The sequence below is a fragment of the Saccostrea cucullata genome, unplaced genomic scaffold, assembly GCF_032062105.1.
Source record: "Saccostrea cucullata isolate Sc308-1 unplaced genomic scaffold, CSIRO_AGI_Scuc_v1 ctg159, whole genome shotgun sequence".
In the NCBI taxonomy this organism is placed as follows: Eukaryota; Metazoa; Mollusca; class Bivalvia; order Ostreida; family Ostreidae; genus Saccostrea; species Saccostrea cuccullata.
This window is the reverse complement of record NW_026936852.1, coordinates 210597-229488: the sequence shown is the minus strand read 5'-3', so window position 1 is coordinate 229488 and position 18892 is coordinate 210597. Positions and strand designations below refer to the sequence as shown.

The following is an 18892-nucleotide window of genomic DNA, read 5'->3' as shown; positions in this document are numbered from 1 at the left end:
CTTTTGTTTAGCTTGCTGCATCATTCCAACCTTCTGTAAAGCAAAACGGAAAATAAAGTTTAATTGCCATAATTATGTTGATTAATGTTAGAACATAAGGGCGTATAAAACAAGAAAATGCTTTATATAATTAAAACAAAATTCCAATCACCGTGACTTGCAAACCATATAAAAGTACAGAAATCTTTTAAAATCATGATATAGGAGGAATCACAGAATTTCAATTTTTGATAACTTTGGGAATCCTGGGAGTTTTCATTAAGGTTCCAATGCTTCTATTGTTTGCACATTTATTTAACATTTTCCCAATTTGGAATCAATTAAATCACGCACCCACCTCAACAAACCACGAAAACCAAAATTTATTCAGATCTGTATCACAAATCTACTTTTGATAGCTGATCAATGAACTTCTGTATGTAATATTTGCAAAGAAAAATGGTAACTTCACCAAGGTCTACTTTCAATTATGTTTTGCAGATTGATGGATTATATTTTAATGTTTTTCAGACTGAAATTTTTGACGAAGTGTTCTTTAAAAGCCTTAATGTGGGCGATATTGGTTGTTAGAATCAAGTTTGACGGGCTTATAGAAGTTTTTTTTCTTTTTTCATTTACATACTTGAAGGAAACACGTTCTACAGGTGTAGAAGGTGTTTTATTCATAGATGGTTGGAAAACATAAACGATGACACGGAAAACTATCTTCCCCCTCAAAAAATAACACAATTTGACCTAAAAATGATTTTTTTCCAATGATCTATCTTGCTTGTAAAACCCCTTTTGTGCATTTTGGTAATTTTGAAGTTCTAAAACATAAACACTATAGAAAAGAAAAGAATAAAAAGATAGAAAGAAACGTGTAAGAAGTGCAGTTTGAATTATGTATTCATATGTTCTCTAACAATGAGAGATCTACGTTTGGCTTTTTATATCATGGTATTTTTTCTGTCATTTTCATAAATATGGTTGCTGGAATCTGCTAGAATCGATGTTCTTATTATCTATCATTAAATGTTGCATTTGGATTATTCTTCACTTTCCTTTCTAGATATCATCTATTTTGCTGACAGGTTGGGTGTTCACAGTCCTTCTTCAGTTTTCTACATGTAATAGTTCATATTCATATTTAAGGATAATACGACACAGTTATGCAATGAGTGATTTTTTTTCTCATTCTAAAGAATGATATTTCCGTTACCAATTTTCATAGGGGTAACTCTCGTTAGGCCATGTGGATATTACTAGTAGAATGTGTTGTGAATTAATATTTATCTGTTTTATTTATTTGTTTGGTCAATAAATGTTGGATTTTCTTTTCAGTGTAAAAAAAAAGTAAATGAATTTTGCATAATACTTTTGTATTTAAACAACAGTGATTTGTTTGTAGACGTTTTGTATACAAAATATTTATATCTTTTTTTTCTTCATTTTTTAAAAATCGACTAAAACGAGGAAAGAGTCATTGCAAAGACATAACGAACTTTTTGTTAAATTGTTATGATTTGTTGGTTAAAAAAAATCAATTTATATTTTTTTACAAAATAAAATAAAAGTGAATTCACTTTTATGATTTTATATATTTTTAAAATATTCTTTATTTTTGTTAAATAATGTGGGCATATGAATTACAAGATTTAAAACTGAAAAATAAAAGAAAAAAATGAAAGGTTGTATTTTCCATATTATTTACTGTTACTCAAGAGAGAAACCTAAAGTCCTGGGAATTTTATTTAAGGCATTTAGCCCGTTAGCTTGATTATTATAGTAATCTTTTATACTTTACATCTATATATCTTTTATTGATTTGATATCTCTTTTATTTGATTTAATTATTACGAATGATAATACAAAATGTATAAATAACTGGATTTTAGTGTCTTAACATTGCCTTTTGATAATGTGTTTTTAGATTCTGCAATATCCGTGTGTCGATGTCCTTTTTTCTTGTTTGTTTTCTCATATATAAAAGTCAACTTTCAATTCTCAGCTAATAAAACTTTCATTAAGATGTATTTATTGTTTTGGTAACGTGGAATGAAGGGTTGTGAAATGAACTATCAAAATAAAATGAAATTTTTACATAACGTTCCGTATAATGGAAGAGGTGTCTGTGTGACAGGCTTTTATAGCATTTGTTCTTTGTTAACGACTTGCGATCATAACAAATAAATATTAAATCTTTATATATTTTGAATATGCAATATCAAAGAGAAGTTGATCGTTTATTACAACATCGACCTATTTTATGCAAATGTAATTTTTAAAAATGCATTTAAAAAAAACAACAACAAATAAACATGAAAAAACTGGTTTTCCATTGTCAAGTTTGCATTTTTACCTCAATGAGATATTTAAAAACAAATCGAAGATACATTGTATTTTACTGATTGGATCGCAGAAAATGCTAATGTAGAGAGTAAAAGAATAATTGATTAAACATTTTATAACTTGTCAAAATTAAAAAAAATAACAAAATTGACTGATTTGCGGTGTTGAAAGTTGCTTGGTTTCTCACAATCAGAATTCACATGGCAAACACCTTTCAAAAAAGCCATCAAGGCTTTTTGTCCTGCGACGTGGTTGCTTTTTCATTTTTCTTGCCAAATTAGAGGTTGATCTTACTTTGATCTGAGATTAAAAGCCCAAAGTTTAATTTGGATTCCAAAAAATACATACACGGCCTGATTATCCCCCCTTTTCATCTACAGTCGCTTATTACTGTATTGTCAATAATCCCTACTCGTCTAACGGGTTTGGCGATTCCTTGGCGCGGCTTTTATGAAAGGATATTGACTTTGGTTTTCTGACGATTTGTATCGCTGATGGAATTCTGATTTTGTCAATCAAAATTAAAATGTAAGACTGAAATCATTTTCGATTTCTTCTTTTCATTTGACCTTGATTGACAGTTGACTGGCGACGATCTTTTTAAATATTTTTATTTAGTGAGATAATAGCCTTTGAAATGAGAAATCATTAGTAATTAGGGGGTTTGAACGATTTCTGTTCGTCATCTTCTCAAGTTTCTTGTGGAAATAGAATCGTCACAATGATATAGGTGTCATTATCAAAATTTCTCAAATTCCTTTGATTTTCATTTGTAACAAATTGCAGCGGGAGTTTTCCAATTGTAAATAATTCTCAGTATGTACAAAGCTCATCAGTGGCTTATGTAATTATTAACTAACATTACTCAACGTTTAACTTTTTAGAAAATCTTTTCTTTATCAAATTGGAGAGAAATCTGAGATTTTAACTATATATTTGCAGAGATTAAGACTTGCGGTGGTATGTTTACTTTTGATTTTTCTCTATCAGTTTAATCATTTAGACCTTTTTTGGAACACGGCGAGAGACATAATGATTCGGTTTGATAAGTAGACTAAGGACCTATACTAACGGATAAATGTTCAAAAGCCACTCTTCAGCATATTTATTGCAGGATTTCCCCTCAATTTTTTCTTAAAAGAATATTTTTAATTTCTTTGTTTTTTTTAAATAGGAACTTGCAAAGAAGAGAAAGGAGTGATTTGTAAAGCAGATATTGAATAGTGTCCTGTTGGTATAATATTTCTACATCTACATCGCACCCAATTGTAGCTGAGACACGTACCGTAAACGGAATAGAATCAATGGAATGCGGTTTTCATGCAATAACATTGACATTCACCGTAAAACAAATTAAAAAGTACAGATTGCAAACTTTGACCGTGTCTGGAATTTTATCTCTGATGTTTTTGTCATGTAAGACCTTGATTGGATATTATCCGCAGATGATTCAATTATGGAGTTTTACTGGCTTTAACATCTGATGCATATTCTGATATCTTGCAAGATCAAGCTGATATCATAAAAAAAGACAATGATAAAATTCTTTTATCAGACCTGTTGATGTTGGAACATAATTGTGTGTCTATAGGGCTTTACAGGAAGAAAGAAGAAAAAGCTTTATCAAACTTTATTCCGCATTTATTATATTTTTTTCTCAGTGAAGTTCACATTTAGTATGTTACATGCACCCAAAAATAAGCATGTAGGGCTCTGCAAACATTAAAAGTTCTGTTTCAGAAACATAATTTCGACCATGTTCTTTTGTTGATCTTAAACACATTTATACTTATTTTTATATGTAAAACGTTTTGAATTAACAATGAATACTTCTTTCAAATTATGAACTAATATTCTATATGAGCAGATAATTGAACCTGTATTTAAACTGGGTAAATATTTTCATAAATTAGATGTCTTCGAATATATTATCTATTAAAAGTTGTCACTTGAACATTGAGAAATTATTTCGAAGAAGGGAGGGCATATTGCTTTGCTGCTGTCTGTCGGTCTGTCGGTCCACTTAGTTTTCCGTTCACTTTCTTCGCAACCGTTGCACATACTGAAATGAAATTTGGTATACAGGTATATCACAGAATATCTAGGTCAAGTTCTGTTTTGGGTACGATCGCACCATATTTGACAGAGTTATGCCCCGTGGACTTAGAAAAAATTCAATTATTCGCAGTTTCCGTTCATTTTCTTTGCAACCGTTGCACATACTGAAATGAATTTTAGCGTACAGATTTATCAGAGGAATATCTAGGTCAAGATCTGTTTTGGGTACGATCGCACCATTTCTGACAGAGTTATGTCCCTTGGACTTAGAAAAATTCCAATTATTAGCAGTTTCCGTTCATTTTCTTTGCAGAGGTTGCACGTAATGAGATGAAATTTGGTATACAGATTTATCAGATAAATATCTTGATCAAGTTCTGTTTTGGGCACAATCGCGCCATTTTTGACAGAGTTATGCCCTTTTGGACCTAGAAAATTCCAATTTAGGGGGAGGGGGCATAAGTGTTTTACAAACATCTCTTGTTTACTTAAGGAGTATTGAATGAAAATACTTGTATAGTGTATTTTGTCATTTTATACCCTTAAAAATACTGAAAGTCCTTGTACAATGAACTAAGAGTTGTGTTATTGGCGAGAAAATCGAAATAAATAAGACGATTGATCAGATCCAGAAGGCATATTACAAAAGGAGATAACTGATGTATTCCAAAACTTAAGAGATCCAAACAACTTGACATGAACTAGCGAAAAATGAAAGAGATTGAATGCCTACTTGTAGTATTAGTCGAATAATTATTATTTATGCCGAGTAAAAATAGCAGAAGAACGTTATAATACGAGCACTCGAGATGGATTCATAGGAAGGTCGGCTTTGATCATAGGTCGACTCGTTGGGCTATCTTTCTATATCCCTACTCTCGGGGGATTTGTTATTGACACTACAAAGTTTATCGACATATCAATTGATAAATCTTATGGAGAAGAGGTATCTTTTACTAATTAATAACAAAAATATCTATACATTAATTGTTGTAAACTTATCGAGGCACGCCCGGAAGAGGTTAGAAATTGAAAATAGGAAATGTTTTAATGGTGAAATTGTTGCCGATATATGTTTATTATATTCGTAATGGAATTGCTACAAGAGTATAATTAACGAATCAGGACATTATTGTTCATGTTAAGCAGAACGTGAAATGCCAAATTATAGCTGCAGAATTATGCAAACAAATTGCAGAACATTCGGCCTTTATAATTATTGTTCTTATAGTATTCCATTCAAAATGCTGTATAAAGGTAATTTATAACCCTTTCAATGTTTCTGAATGTATTCTAAATCTTTGAGAAAGAGTAGAAATGGAAAGGTAAAAAGTGTCTTCATTTGATATTAAAGCGGATAGTTTTATGCTCTCCCCTGAAGAAGGAAGGTCATATTGCTTAGTGCTGTCGGTCTGTCTGTCGGTCCTTCAACAGTTTCCGTTCTTCGCAGGGGTTGCACATACTGAAGAAGAAATTTGGTATATATATTTATCATAAGAATACTAAGGTAATGTTTTGTTTTGGGATCGAGCAATTTTTGACACAGTTATTCCCCTTGGACTTAAAAAGATCCAATTATTTGCAGTTTCCATTCATTTTTTTTCCTGTATGTATGTTTAGGGGCGGGGAATAAGTGTTTCATAAACATTTCTTGTTTTCTTAGTAATGCTTTGTAAGAAACCGTATATCATTAATCCACAGATCACTCTAAGAATCAAATAAATGAAAGTTATGAAATTCAGTAAGGTAGAGAAGGGAAGGGCGTCTTCCATATATCTTAAGCCAGTGAATTCAAAGGATTTATAACCATGCAAAGAAGAGATTTAATGTAACGTCTTCAATATCAGAACCTCGAAAAGAATCCGTAACAGTAAGGGGCTTATAGAATACATTTCCTAGTTACATATGGTAATGATTAAATGTAAGGAAAGATGGGCCTGCTTAATATATTGGTTGATTATTCCATAGATGATAGTAAATTAAATGTTATGAAAACTGAAACGCAGATAGTTGATAAAAAAATAAGAGCGGTCGTTTAAAGTGTATCCGCAGCACGTCCTGAAGATTTAAGGATTAATTACCGGAGTTAGAATACCTGGAAATGGTTCACCGTTACCAAGTGATCTCTAAGGGTTGAGGCAAAGGTATCAGAAAGTAAGGGGTAAAAAAACGCCCATGGTACACTATTGATTTGATTTGAAAATTTTCTATCCAATCAGATACGTATATTTTCTTATCAGATACATGCTATGCTCGTCATTCTACGCCTGAGGTCTTGAGTGTGATCTATAACTCACAAGGAAACCTCCCATAAAACATCTCCTAGTGCTGCTGTACTCTTCAGTTTTGTTTTCCTGTTTGTAAATCAGTTCAAAATGGTTTGATTGAAAATCAATATATAGGGCTTCTACAACAGCCAATGAGACAATCTAAAGAGAATAGGAATTGGGATCAAAATTATTTTCTTTGTACGAAATCGGAAAAAAAGATATTATATTACGTCCTTTGTAAAATAGACTGCACAATTATTAAAAAAAATATAGATATACATTAATTTAAATTGTTCGTCTGGGCTTCACAAAGGAGTAAGTAATAGGAGCAACCAATGAGGAATTTGCACATAAATTTTTTTGTGTGTTTTAAAATACAGCATTTTCTTAGAAGTTCAAGGCGAATATAAATATAAGGAAATAAACTAGTTTAGGCCTAAATATATACTGTAAATTGTCAAGGAACTAAAATCATTCAATGAATTTGCGTATCGTAAATTTTACTATATAATTTTGCAGACATTAAAACTTATTGTATATAAATAAGCTATTTTTCTATATTTTATAACAATGCCATGTGTTTCCATACTACTTTTGTAATCTTAAATATAAATCAATTTAGTGAAAGAGGAGACATTAAATGTACCATTACCAAAACGAATTCTAACCTTAGGGAGAGTTCAGTGTGAAAAAATAATTTTTCTTGTAAAAGATGGCCCTGCTTAAAGTATATAATAACAATATACCAAAAGTGCAGAAAAGGTGCGACTATAAAAGTGCATTTTGAAAGTGTTCTTCGGATCCTCGACTACGTTGATGAATGACCCATTGGTTTATATATGGAATAGAAATTTAAGTTTCTGTCTGTCCAAATACTTTCTATCGAGGGATGATATACGGCATGGTGTAAAGAAAAGGTCCGTCTTTTTTGTTGTCGACATATGGCCTTCAAAATCGTGTTCGTTTCCTTGTATATGTCATTTAATGGGACCATCCTGCATTTGAATGTACGTGTTTCTGACCTAAATTATTTTTTTGGCTAGAAAAAAAGCACATTTATCAAAATTTGGCACTTTGCAGCGTTGGCGAGGTTTAGTTATTTTAATTTTGGCATACAGTTTTATAGAACAATAGGACGGAGAGGCAAAACGCATCTTTTTTTATGAATTTTATAAATGGATATTTCATTGCAAGGAAAAACCTTGGCGACTCTTTGTAATAAATAAAATACAATTAGTAAGCAATATGCAAATAAGGATATAAATTATATGTTGTTATGTCTGTAATTGCTACTTTATGAAATGCTAATAAGACACATGTTAGATACGAAACAGTTTAATGCTGTTAAAACCTGGCGCTCTTTATTTCCAATAAATTGCTATAATTCCATTCCATATATGGATTTCCCTAGGGCATTCCAGTAATTCTGGTTTACCAGCAAAATACTCCAAAAAAATTCCCAAGTTTAAAAATATAACGTTCTGTCTCGTGCAACTGACATTGCTACATCAGTTTTGAGAAATGTTTCCTGTGTTTTAACTGTTAGACTTCTATGAAATATGATGGGCAATTAATGACTAAGATTTTCCATGCATAATTTGGCATTGAAAGTGTAGCTCTCCTCCTTAAAAGTACGTACCAGTCGCCGTCTTTTATACTGGTACATAACGAACACGTTGTCTGTATTAAACGTTTAAATGCTTTCCAACGTGGCCAAGTTGTATGTGTATGGGTAACTGGACATTTTGTATAAGTAATTTGACGAGATTTATTCGACGAAAATGCTTTAAAAATTAGAATTAATCGTCTAATGTAATCTATCATAAATAGGGCAGCTCAGGGTACATTCCCGAATACTTGAACCTTGCAGACATTGCAAAGAAAAACGTTGGCCACGAACTCAGTGAAAAAGAAAAGCGAACTATTTCTACTATCAGTAACATGTTGGCAGTGGTTCTAAAGTTCAAAATCATTTCACCTTCCATGCTGTTGTGAATAAAATAAATGCACATTTCTGAAAGAAGTAACTATATTGCTGCTAAACTGAGACCAAGGAAATATTTTATTTGTAGTACTGAGGTCCTCTAAGCTGGAATGTTAGCATGGTATTTGACAGGCTATGCGTTAAGTTTTCAGAGAACAATTACGGAATTTAAGAAACATTCTCGCTTGATTGCCTTCCATATTTTTATTCTGGATTATTTTGAGCTAGGATCGACCTTCTTCATCCGACCATGCATATTTCACGTAGATTAAAATTAAGACTGTTTCTCATCAACTTTGCATTGTGAATGAAACTTTCTATAAAGTCTTCTGCATTATTGGACTAGGCATAGTGTTGTAAAAATATTGTGAAAAATTCTTAGTAAACAAATATGGAAGTAATTTAAAAACCTTCTTTTGTTGAAAAGTGTAGAAAACGATCAGAATCGACATCATTTATATAGTTCCTTAGAACGCTTAGAAACGGCTTTGGTATTCATTTCCAATATGAATAATAATGATTGTATAAGATGCCTTCGACAAAATGAACATTAAACGTTGAATAAAGATATTCAAAACGGGCATGTCAAATACTAAAAGCACTCTAGCAGAATGGCTAAATTCCTAAAATTTACGATGCTTACTTCTGTATTGTATCTGATCCCACCTCTGATGTTTTAGGAGTCAATCTTTGCTCTGCTCTTGATGAGTATGGTTTAAATGGACTTCTGAACATGATCACCTTTCGTTATTTTCATATTTCATTTTTTTTTTTAAATGACAAAAATACTCTTCCCATAATAAAGTTGCATTGATTGTGATTTTTGCTCAAATGGTTGGCAACTAAGTACTACAGAGTAAATTACGAAAGAGGAATGTAAAAACACAATAAATGTCACACTCGTCATATCTTTTGATTGTGGTTCATTTTGAAGAATTACACTTTTTTCTGAGAATTGTGCATCCAATCTGTTCACAAAAGCATATTATGATAAAAAAAGTGATTAGCTGTTTATGCATAAACACTAAAAAGAACATGCATATGAATATTAAGTACATCATTATCTATTTAGTTTTGCGATATTATCTAGTGAAGTTTATACGGTTGATATTGATTGAGTAACCGACTAGTTTGATAAAACATTGATGTATCCTTTTCTGTGTTTTGTGACCTACTTATAACAACATTATACGACGTTTTTCTACCTATGGCCAGTCGGGCAACGTTGTGGTAAAAGTTCGATGACATTTTGGATAACATCAACCATGAAGGAGAGCGACCCTGACCGAAAGCTTCAGGGTGATCTGCTCAGCCCTGCTGATATACAACACTATTCCCGCGTACTCAGATATACCAAGTAGCTTCCTGATTTTCATCAAGGAGGGTACATTCAGTTAAATCTGATAGGAAGGCGGAGAACCGCTTAGATAAAACGCCTTGGGTCCAGGAATTATTTTCCAGAGTACCTATCCGGTGGCCTCGCCCAGCCTGATTTCCGGTTACACGTGTTTTCACCGTGTTAATTATACAATTACATGAGAACCAAGGACAAGGCTGCCTCTGGCTTTGCTTCCTCTATAAGTCTACAGAATATTTCCTTCATGAAAGTAAACAAAGTTTGATATATGTGTGTCTTGGCTATTAAACAACATATTTCTTCTTTTACTCATATTTGTACTACAACATATCAACGTAATGTAGTGGAAGGGTGCATGAGATAAGTGTTTAAGTTTGGCAATCAAAGCCTATGAAAATCATTCGGGCTTTCTGCATAAAAATGGTATTCAATGGTACTCAAAATTATCTTTTCCTGTTTTCAAGTTGCAATTGTTCTAAAAGGAACATCGACATGCAAAATAAGAAACCATAAGAAAGTAAACCCCCATAGGTTTTATTGATGGTGGTCTAAGCACAGAGATAATTTCAAAAAAGTATTCTATTTCTACAACACATTCATTACAACAGAAACTAAAATTTTGGTCTTTTTAAGATTTACTAGGTAAATTTCTGAAATACATTTTCGGAATCATTTTTAATGAATCAAAAAATATATCGTCAATTTAAAGTATGTATATTTTTTAAGTTAACAGGAAACGAAACTAAGTGCCATTTTCAGTTCCTTTTTTTCTTTTTTTTTTTTTTTTTTTTTTTTTTTTTTTTTTATATACAAATAAACTATAAATCCTGACTTTTCCCACCTTTTTAAATAGCAGTGTTGATACTTTGTAGAATATGAAATCTTTCGATTTTATGGCTATTATTAAATGTAAGGATGTAAGGCCATCAAAAGTTTGACATTCGAGATATAAAGCCTCGTAAAGAAATAGTTTTGTTTGTCGGCTAATAGCATGCAAGAGAATCAGTAATCAACTAAACAACGTTAATCAGTGCCTTTAGGTAAATAAAATCGATGATCAAGTTTTTTTGAATATATTGCACTGTTTGATAACATCTATTTTAAACATTATGGGAAGTATATCAATGTTCTAGCTATTTATTTTCATTGCATTTGATTTGTTGTAGAAGAGGTTTACTGATTTTATAGAAATGATTATTTCTATGCAGAATTGGTAGTGAGCTACCTGTGTATTTGTAATTCCACATGCGTTTATACTAAAGATGAGCCCTTGGAAAGTAGTGACGTCTCAATTTGAGTAAAAAATTCTCGAAGGAAGTTCATTCAATAATCAATAAAACAAAACAAAGGAACGAGCAATTTCTTAATTGAAACAAGCTCTGAACAAACAAGTTGATAAAACAAGGATGTTAACAGTTTGTTTAAGGTCTCCTGTTACAAATTTTATGGATGAAACAATGATCCTGTCAGACAATTCAATCTATTATAAATCAACTGATTTTTTCTTCGTAGGGCCATTGTTTACACACTGAATTTTCTTAGATTTTTCCCGTTTGACTGATCTTGACAAGGAGCAGTTGGCGGGTATGACCGGTTGACAGGGGCTGTGTACTCCGCCACGGCTTTTTATCACAATTCTGATGTTGTAGAGCTCCAATTTTGCTTTTGGTATTGTTTGGGATTTTTAAAAAAAAAAAAAATTTAAGAAGTTTTTAAATTTCAACTTTCACATGTATATCAAATAAGTATACAAAGTATATTCACACATATATTTTCACTTAAGTACCTTTTATAAATATCATATACAGGTATCAAACCTGCATAAAGACACACACATAAACATATACACATTTAAACACATGTGAATTTTTTTTATCTTGATTACTGTTCGGTATCTCCATATTTCATTCAACATTTAATTCGTTAAGTTGATTTAATAGGATGACTTAATTTACTTAAACATTATGTAATGAGGGTAATCGTACATTATCATGTAACAAACAATTCCATTAAATACCCTCTAAATTCTTAAGGTGTTCTCATTTCCTAATACTTGATAGTATTTTAATGTAATAGGATGACATTAGGATAATACACAATAACATTTCTCAATCATATATCTTATGTGACTTAAATGAATTGATTGAGACGTTTAGTCTTCTAACATAAGGTACTTTGATTATAACCAGTCATTTGCTCAATATCCCAAAAGGCGTTGTAATTATCTAACGACATGTGTCAAGATAATAAAATAATAATTGCAACAGACATCTCAAACTAGGTGATTTATTGTCATATAATGCAATACAATAGTAAACTATAGTATATATTTTGATCCTTTGATTTACTATGAAACGTTGCCTTAGAAAATATTTGAAGATTAAGAGCCTTTTTTAATATACAATACCAAAGATGTAATTTTGTAAAAATTACGTAAATATACAATATATATATTGTAGAAATTAAAAATATATACATACATATATATCATCTGAAATTCAAAGTATAAAATACTTTCAATTACTAATAAACATTTTGCACTTTTAGTAAACTATAGTCTAGTCAACTTTAGTACTCTTTTTTAGGGTAGAAACATCACTTGTACATTCAAAACGGGGCGAATTCAAAGAATACGTATAATTTCTAAAAAAAAACTTTGACTGGGCGAATTTAAATAGGGGCAAAATTGTTTGCAAGTGTGAAAGAGTGAAAGTAACACTGGGGCGAAAATAACCCTGTAAATAGAAGTCAATTTAAACAATAGTAATTAGGAGTAGATCAAACATTTAGATTCTTGACGTACAGTTCTGCAATATACATATATTCAACACATATGTTTTCCGCCAAATTGACATCATTTGAATGGGAATCAATACTTTAAAGATGTTTAATGTGCAAACTCAGATGTTCAGTAAAAATATGTTGTACAATGGCACCTGATCAAACCTCTGAAGTTTTGGAGTCCATGTCTTCTTTCCCCCAAATTTGTATTGCTTTGTTGGACTTTTGAGACTGAATAATGTCTGTTAAGTCTATATTTCATTTCTAAAAGAGACATTTTCAACAAACAGTACGATCACGTATACTATTACATTCATACAGTTCATAAAGATTATTGTTTTAATTTACAGAATGAGAATGTACTTATTTTGATAATTTTGAAAATAATTCAAGTATATTTTTTTTATAATGTAAGAAAATGAAAGTCAGCTTTACCACTACAAAGTTAATTTCCTGAGGTAATATGAGAATTTTAACATTTATTTCTCTTCCGTAGCACTCGAGATTCCTTTCTTTAGCTTGAGACCTAAAGTCTAATACCGGATGGAGGTCGATCATCGAAAAATTGAAAAACAGATTATATGATACCATGGCATAAATAAAGGTGACATAATTAGTTTAAAAATATATTTGTTAAGATATTAAATATTACCAACGAACCGGATTTCTTAAGGGAAAGTCAATTCAGGTTAGTTTATTTCATGACAATAAACACCGGACAGCCTGAGACAGACGACTTACTCGGTTGATAATATATATATTAAAGTTATTTCGGTGTGAATTATAGCAATATTTAACACACTTTATAATTCAAGGTTAGAACTGTCCTCAATGATTTATACCAAGAAATCCACGCATAAACCTTTCCCTTTGTCTTTGGTTGTCAATATAGCCTTTTGAAATTCTGACGAACTTGAATTGACGAAGATGATAAGCGTACCAAAAAGTAAGCAGTACCTTTGTACCTTTGTAATAAATCAACTTTGCTCCACTAAAGAGTTATTTCAGTTTTGACAGGTAAAACATCACTTGATTCTGCATCTTGACTGGATGAAATAATATCAACAGGTAAATATAAGGTGATCAGCTGGTGTCTTGTTCTTCTTTTAAAATGGCGGACTGGTCATGTTAATGGTCATCCTTTTAGTTCATTTATATACGGACATAAGATTAAAATTGTTAAAATCTAGATGATTGCATTTTAATATTATTGCTGGAACCCATAAATTTTTCCTTAATTAAAAAATAAGGTCTGAAATAAACCCAATTGTATACTTTTGGGTCTCTCAGTTTGGTAATTTATTGACACTGCATTCTCTTAGAACATAAGGAAAATGGTTTATATAGACTTGTACATGTTGTTCGATTTCTAGTAATTCTTAAGATGAAAATTTATGAAAAATGAAAGTTTTGTACCTATTTTCTATGCACATCTTTATTTTCCCCGCTTGGAAAATTAAAAAGAAAATATTCGTTTTGAGATTTATCAAAATATTTTTGAAGATAATAATATTCTTAATGGATTAATCATTTATTTAAAAGACGCGTATTTGTATATTAATTTTGATAATCACATACCATCTCTTGAATTTTCCTCATCATTTGACCTATAGATTTAAAATCAAATGTAGTTATTCTCAAAAATGGTATCTGATTCAAACCTTTATATTTTTTAAATTGAAATTTACACGGGAAATCACAAAAAAGAGAAATGTTTTTATTTTTTCCTATTTTGATATGTTAACCTGAATAAATAAAGTATTGAAAGAACTGGAAGCCAGGCTTTAATTGCTCGAGTATATTGTCTGATCCGAAATTAGTACCTATTTAATTTTTTTCCTTTTGGCCATTGAGTTTTAACAGGTAGAGTTTGTATGATTATGATTTAAAACAATATTCCATATATCAGTAATCAAAATTAACAGTACAGACCCCAAGATATGTTACGATTTTAAAATTTAATAAATCATATTTCCAAGAAATTCTTCAACAATTTCAACATTTTGAAAAGCCCGCGCTATTGAAAATAGTTCGTTTAGAATTCAGCAGCATATGTGCACAATTGTTATATCACGATTATCCTATAAAGCAAATATCTAATTTCTTTTTAGTTAAATTCTCAAGCAAAAATATCGATCAATACCTTTTCCAACGAGTGGGATGTTAAAAATATTTGTTTGAATATCGTCTCGCAATGGGACTATTTTGTTTATTGGAAGCGTCTGCTTTGACGCTGTTTGGCTTTTTGTTTACTGTGCTATTTATAGTAAGACAGTCGATCATGATGCCTATAGCAAGGACTTTGCTTTCAGCAAAGCCCGGCTAAAAATAGAATGCAGTTGTTTTAGAATACAACATTAAAAAATTAATAAATGTTTTATTAGCTCACCTGAGCTGAAAGCTCAAGTGAGCTTTTCTGATCACCCGGTGTCCGTCGTCCGTCCGTCTGTCTGTCTGTCCGTCCGTCCGTCCGTCTGTAAACTTTTCACATTTTCAACTTCTTCTCAAGAACCACTGGGCCAATTTTAACCAAAGTTGGTACAAAGCATCCTTGGGTAAAGGGGAATTTAAATTGTTAAAATCAAGGGCCAAGACCCCTTCCAAGGGGAGATAATCAAGAAAATACGAAAATAGGGTGGGGTCATTAAAAAATCTTCTTCTCAAGAACCACTGGGCCAGAAAAGCTGAAATTTATGTGGTAGCATCCTGGGGTAGGGTAGATATTAAATTGTTAAAATCATGACCCCCGGGGGTAGGGCGGGGCCACAATAGGGAATCCAAGTTTTACATAGAAATATATAGAACAAATCTAAAAAAATCTTCTTTTCAAGAACCACTGGACCAGAAAAGCTGATACTTATGTGGAAGCATCCTTGAGTAGTGTAGATATTAAATTGTAAAAACCATGACCCCCGGGGATAGGGCGGGGCCACAATAGGGAATCCAAGTTTTACATAGAAATATATAGAACAAATCGTTAAAAAATTTCTTCTCAAGAACCACTGGGCCAGGAAAGCTGAAACTTATGTGGGAGCATCCTTGGGTAGTGTAGATATTAAATTGTTAAAATCATGACCCCCGGGGGTAGGGCGGGGCCACAATAGGGAATTCAAGTTTTACATAGAAATATATAGAACGAATCTTTAAAAATCTTCTTCTCAAGAACCACTGGGCCAGGAGAGCTGAAACATATGTGGGAGCATCCTTTGGTAGTGTAGATATTGAATTGTTAAAATCATGACCCCCGGGGGTAGGGCGGGGCAATAGGGAATCCAAGTTTTACATAGAAATATATAGAACAAATCTTTAAAAATCTTCTTCTCAAGAACCACTGGGCCAGGAAAGCTGAAATTTATGTGGAAGCATCCTTGGGTAGTGTAGATATTAAACTGTAAAAATTATGACCCCCGAGGGTAGGGCGGGGCCACAATAGGGAATCCAAATTTTACATAGAAATATATAGAACATCTTTTAAAATCTTCTTTTCAAGAACCACTGGGCCAGGAAAGCTGAAACTTATGTGGAAGCATCCTTAAGTAGTGTAAATATTAAATTGTAAAGATCATGACCCCCGGGGGTAGGGCGGGGCCACAATAGGGAATCCAAGTTTTACATAGAAATATATAGAACAAATCTTTGAAAATCTTCTTCTCAAGAACCACTGGGCCAGGAAAGCTGAAACTAATGTGGGAGCATCCTTGGGTAGTGTAGATATTAAATTGTTAAAATCATGACCCTCGGGCGTAACAATGGGGAATCCAAGTTTTACATAGAAATATATATATAGAACAAATCTTTTAAAAAGATCTGCATCACCCAAGTTACTCAGGTGAGCGATGTGGCCCATGGGCCTCTTGTAAATTCTAAGATTAACTCTTACTTCAAACAGTGAATATGCCACCTAATCAGCGAATCTACATATTAAAGCGTATAACAATGAATGTTGATGAATTGTATGGAGATAACAAACAGTTTTCAAGCTCAAAAGTACATTAAACACGGACCTCTAAAACATCACAGGTGGAATCGGGTGTCATTGACGAGAGAGAGCATTCCCTGCCGACCGGTCACACCCGCCGTGTGCTCCTTGTCATGATCCAGAAATAATCCGTCGACAATTCAATGTGTAAATGTGTAAATAATGTCTTAACAGTTAGTATGAAACGTCAGTCAGCATTTGACTCAATGATAAATTGCATTTGCTGGCAAGGTCATTGTAATGACCTCCATGACAACTTTAAAGGAGACCGCTGATATTCTTGTTTCTTTCATTTGTTTTTCAATAACTTACTTCGATTTAAAAAAATTGTTAATACGTAAAGCATCCTCGTGCGTATTGATTAAACTGCGAGATATTAACCCCGTATGCATATGATAAAAGTATTTTGCTGCATAAGTGAGGGATGTTGACGATTGAAAAGTAAAGGTTATCACGGTTATCATTATTTAGCTTGATTGTTAAATTTCCATCTTAGATTATTTACTTTTCTAGTAAAATATCCAAATATGAAAAATATGAAACAGATTGTCAGGCTCATCGGAATATATCATTTCGACATCCGAGTATGACAATGCGTCGTGGATATATCTAAATGTCAAGTTGAAGGCCACAACTAGTGTTTTTTTCTTCTTTTCGGGTATAAGATTTTGAACAAATTCTGATTCTGATTCATATGAATACAAAAATTGGTCTGCTTTTAACGGGGCGCAAGCATTTTAGAATACCTGTGTGTGTACAATCAAATGTTGTTTTTTTTTAAAATATGCAAATGACCTATGACAAGGTGATTAAATTTACGAGTTCCAGCAGCTGCCAATGATATAAGCCTGGACTTTAATTTTTTGTAGGGATGAACCTTCTCATAACAAATCCACTAGTTATGAAATAAAGTTTTAAGGGAGCATACTGTTTTTTTAAATAGAAATAAAAGGAAATAATTTTATTTTTTTCATGAGGCATAGGAATATGTATTTTTAACGATGACTGATATTACATTTTCAACACTCTATAAAACATTTTTCATGATGCACCATTTTCTCATAAATTTGTTATTTTTGACAATGTATGACCAATTTTTTCAATCTGTTCCAAGGCCGAATTAAACTGACTAACAAAATTCCATTCCAGGGCGATATCATCTGGTTGTTTATGACGAGGTCCAAATTTCGTCTGTTGGGTATATTTCAAAAGCTTTATTTTTGGAAAATAATAATCATTTTCGATAGAGAAAATATAAATCACTTATGTAAATTATAAGCCACACACATTTAGTGAGTAGAAAATTGCGACCATAAAGAAATGTCATTTTTAATTAAAGAATGTGCACGTATTAATCTTTTTTTATAATCTGATCTACTTTTGGGCACTTCAATTTTTAAAAGTAAAGGGTCATGGGCATATTAGGTTGTTCACTTATTAGTAAATTGTTGAAATACTTAATTCTAAAAAAATATATTTTTTGCATTTAATATTTCTTTGTTGTGTAAGATAATTGAACAGTAATTACCCGATAATGTGGCTATTTCAATTAATGGGGAAAAACAAAGCGATCCTGTGTTTATCTTTTATTATTATGAATAAATATGTGAAAACATATGGATAAGATTTGGTTATCACCAGAATGCCTTGCTCATAAATCTGCATTGTAAGCTTTGAAATAAAGATCTGTAATTACAGAGATATTACAGTGGATATTTGGAAATGATACATTGGATTTAATTCTGGTTATTATACGTTTCAATAATTTGACCCAAAAATAAGTACAGATAACTGCAAATTGTTATTGTAGTTAGAATAAAAAAAAGAAAGAAAGAATCAGGAGTAAGTTTTGAATGAAACGATAAAATAATGAAAAGTAAGTTTCCATTTTTTCTGCTTTTTCATCAAATTATTTGAATACAAGGAGGAGCATTCCTTCGCTAAGAAAACAATGATCCCAATGTTAATTATTGCTTTTGAAATAATTCACTTACCCCCCCCCCCCAAAAAAAATAAATATAAAACCATACTTTCATGCGAGGTAATAAAATTTTTGCGGATACTTAATATGAGACTGATTACTTTGCCTCAAAGTATCCCATAAATAATCAAGAGTAAGTGGTTCCGCATCT

At 31.8% G+C, this 18892-nt stretch overlaps 1 protein-coding gene across 1 annotated transcript in view; it reads left to right on the top strand.

The window, feature by feature from the left end:
* Positions 1-4079, top strand: part of LOC134246731 (cysteine-rich DPF motif domain-containing protein 1-like) — a 30764-nt gene extending 26685 nt beyond the window's left edge. Inside the window, exon 4 of the mRNA XM_062729087.1 lies at positions 3506-4079. Coding sequence (XP_062585071.1) covers positions 3506-3532 — 27 coding nt within the window. The 3' untranslated portion in view covers positions 3533-4079. The remainder of the gene's footprint in view (positions 1-3505) is intronic.
* The last annotated feature ends 14813 nt before the right edge of the window (positions 4080-18892 follow it).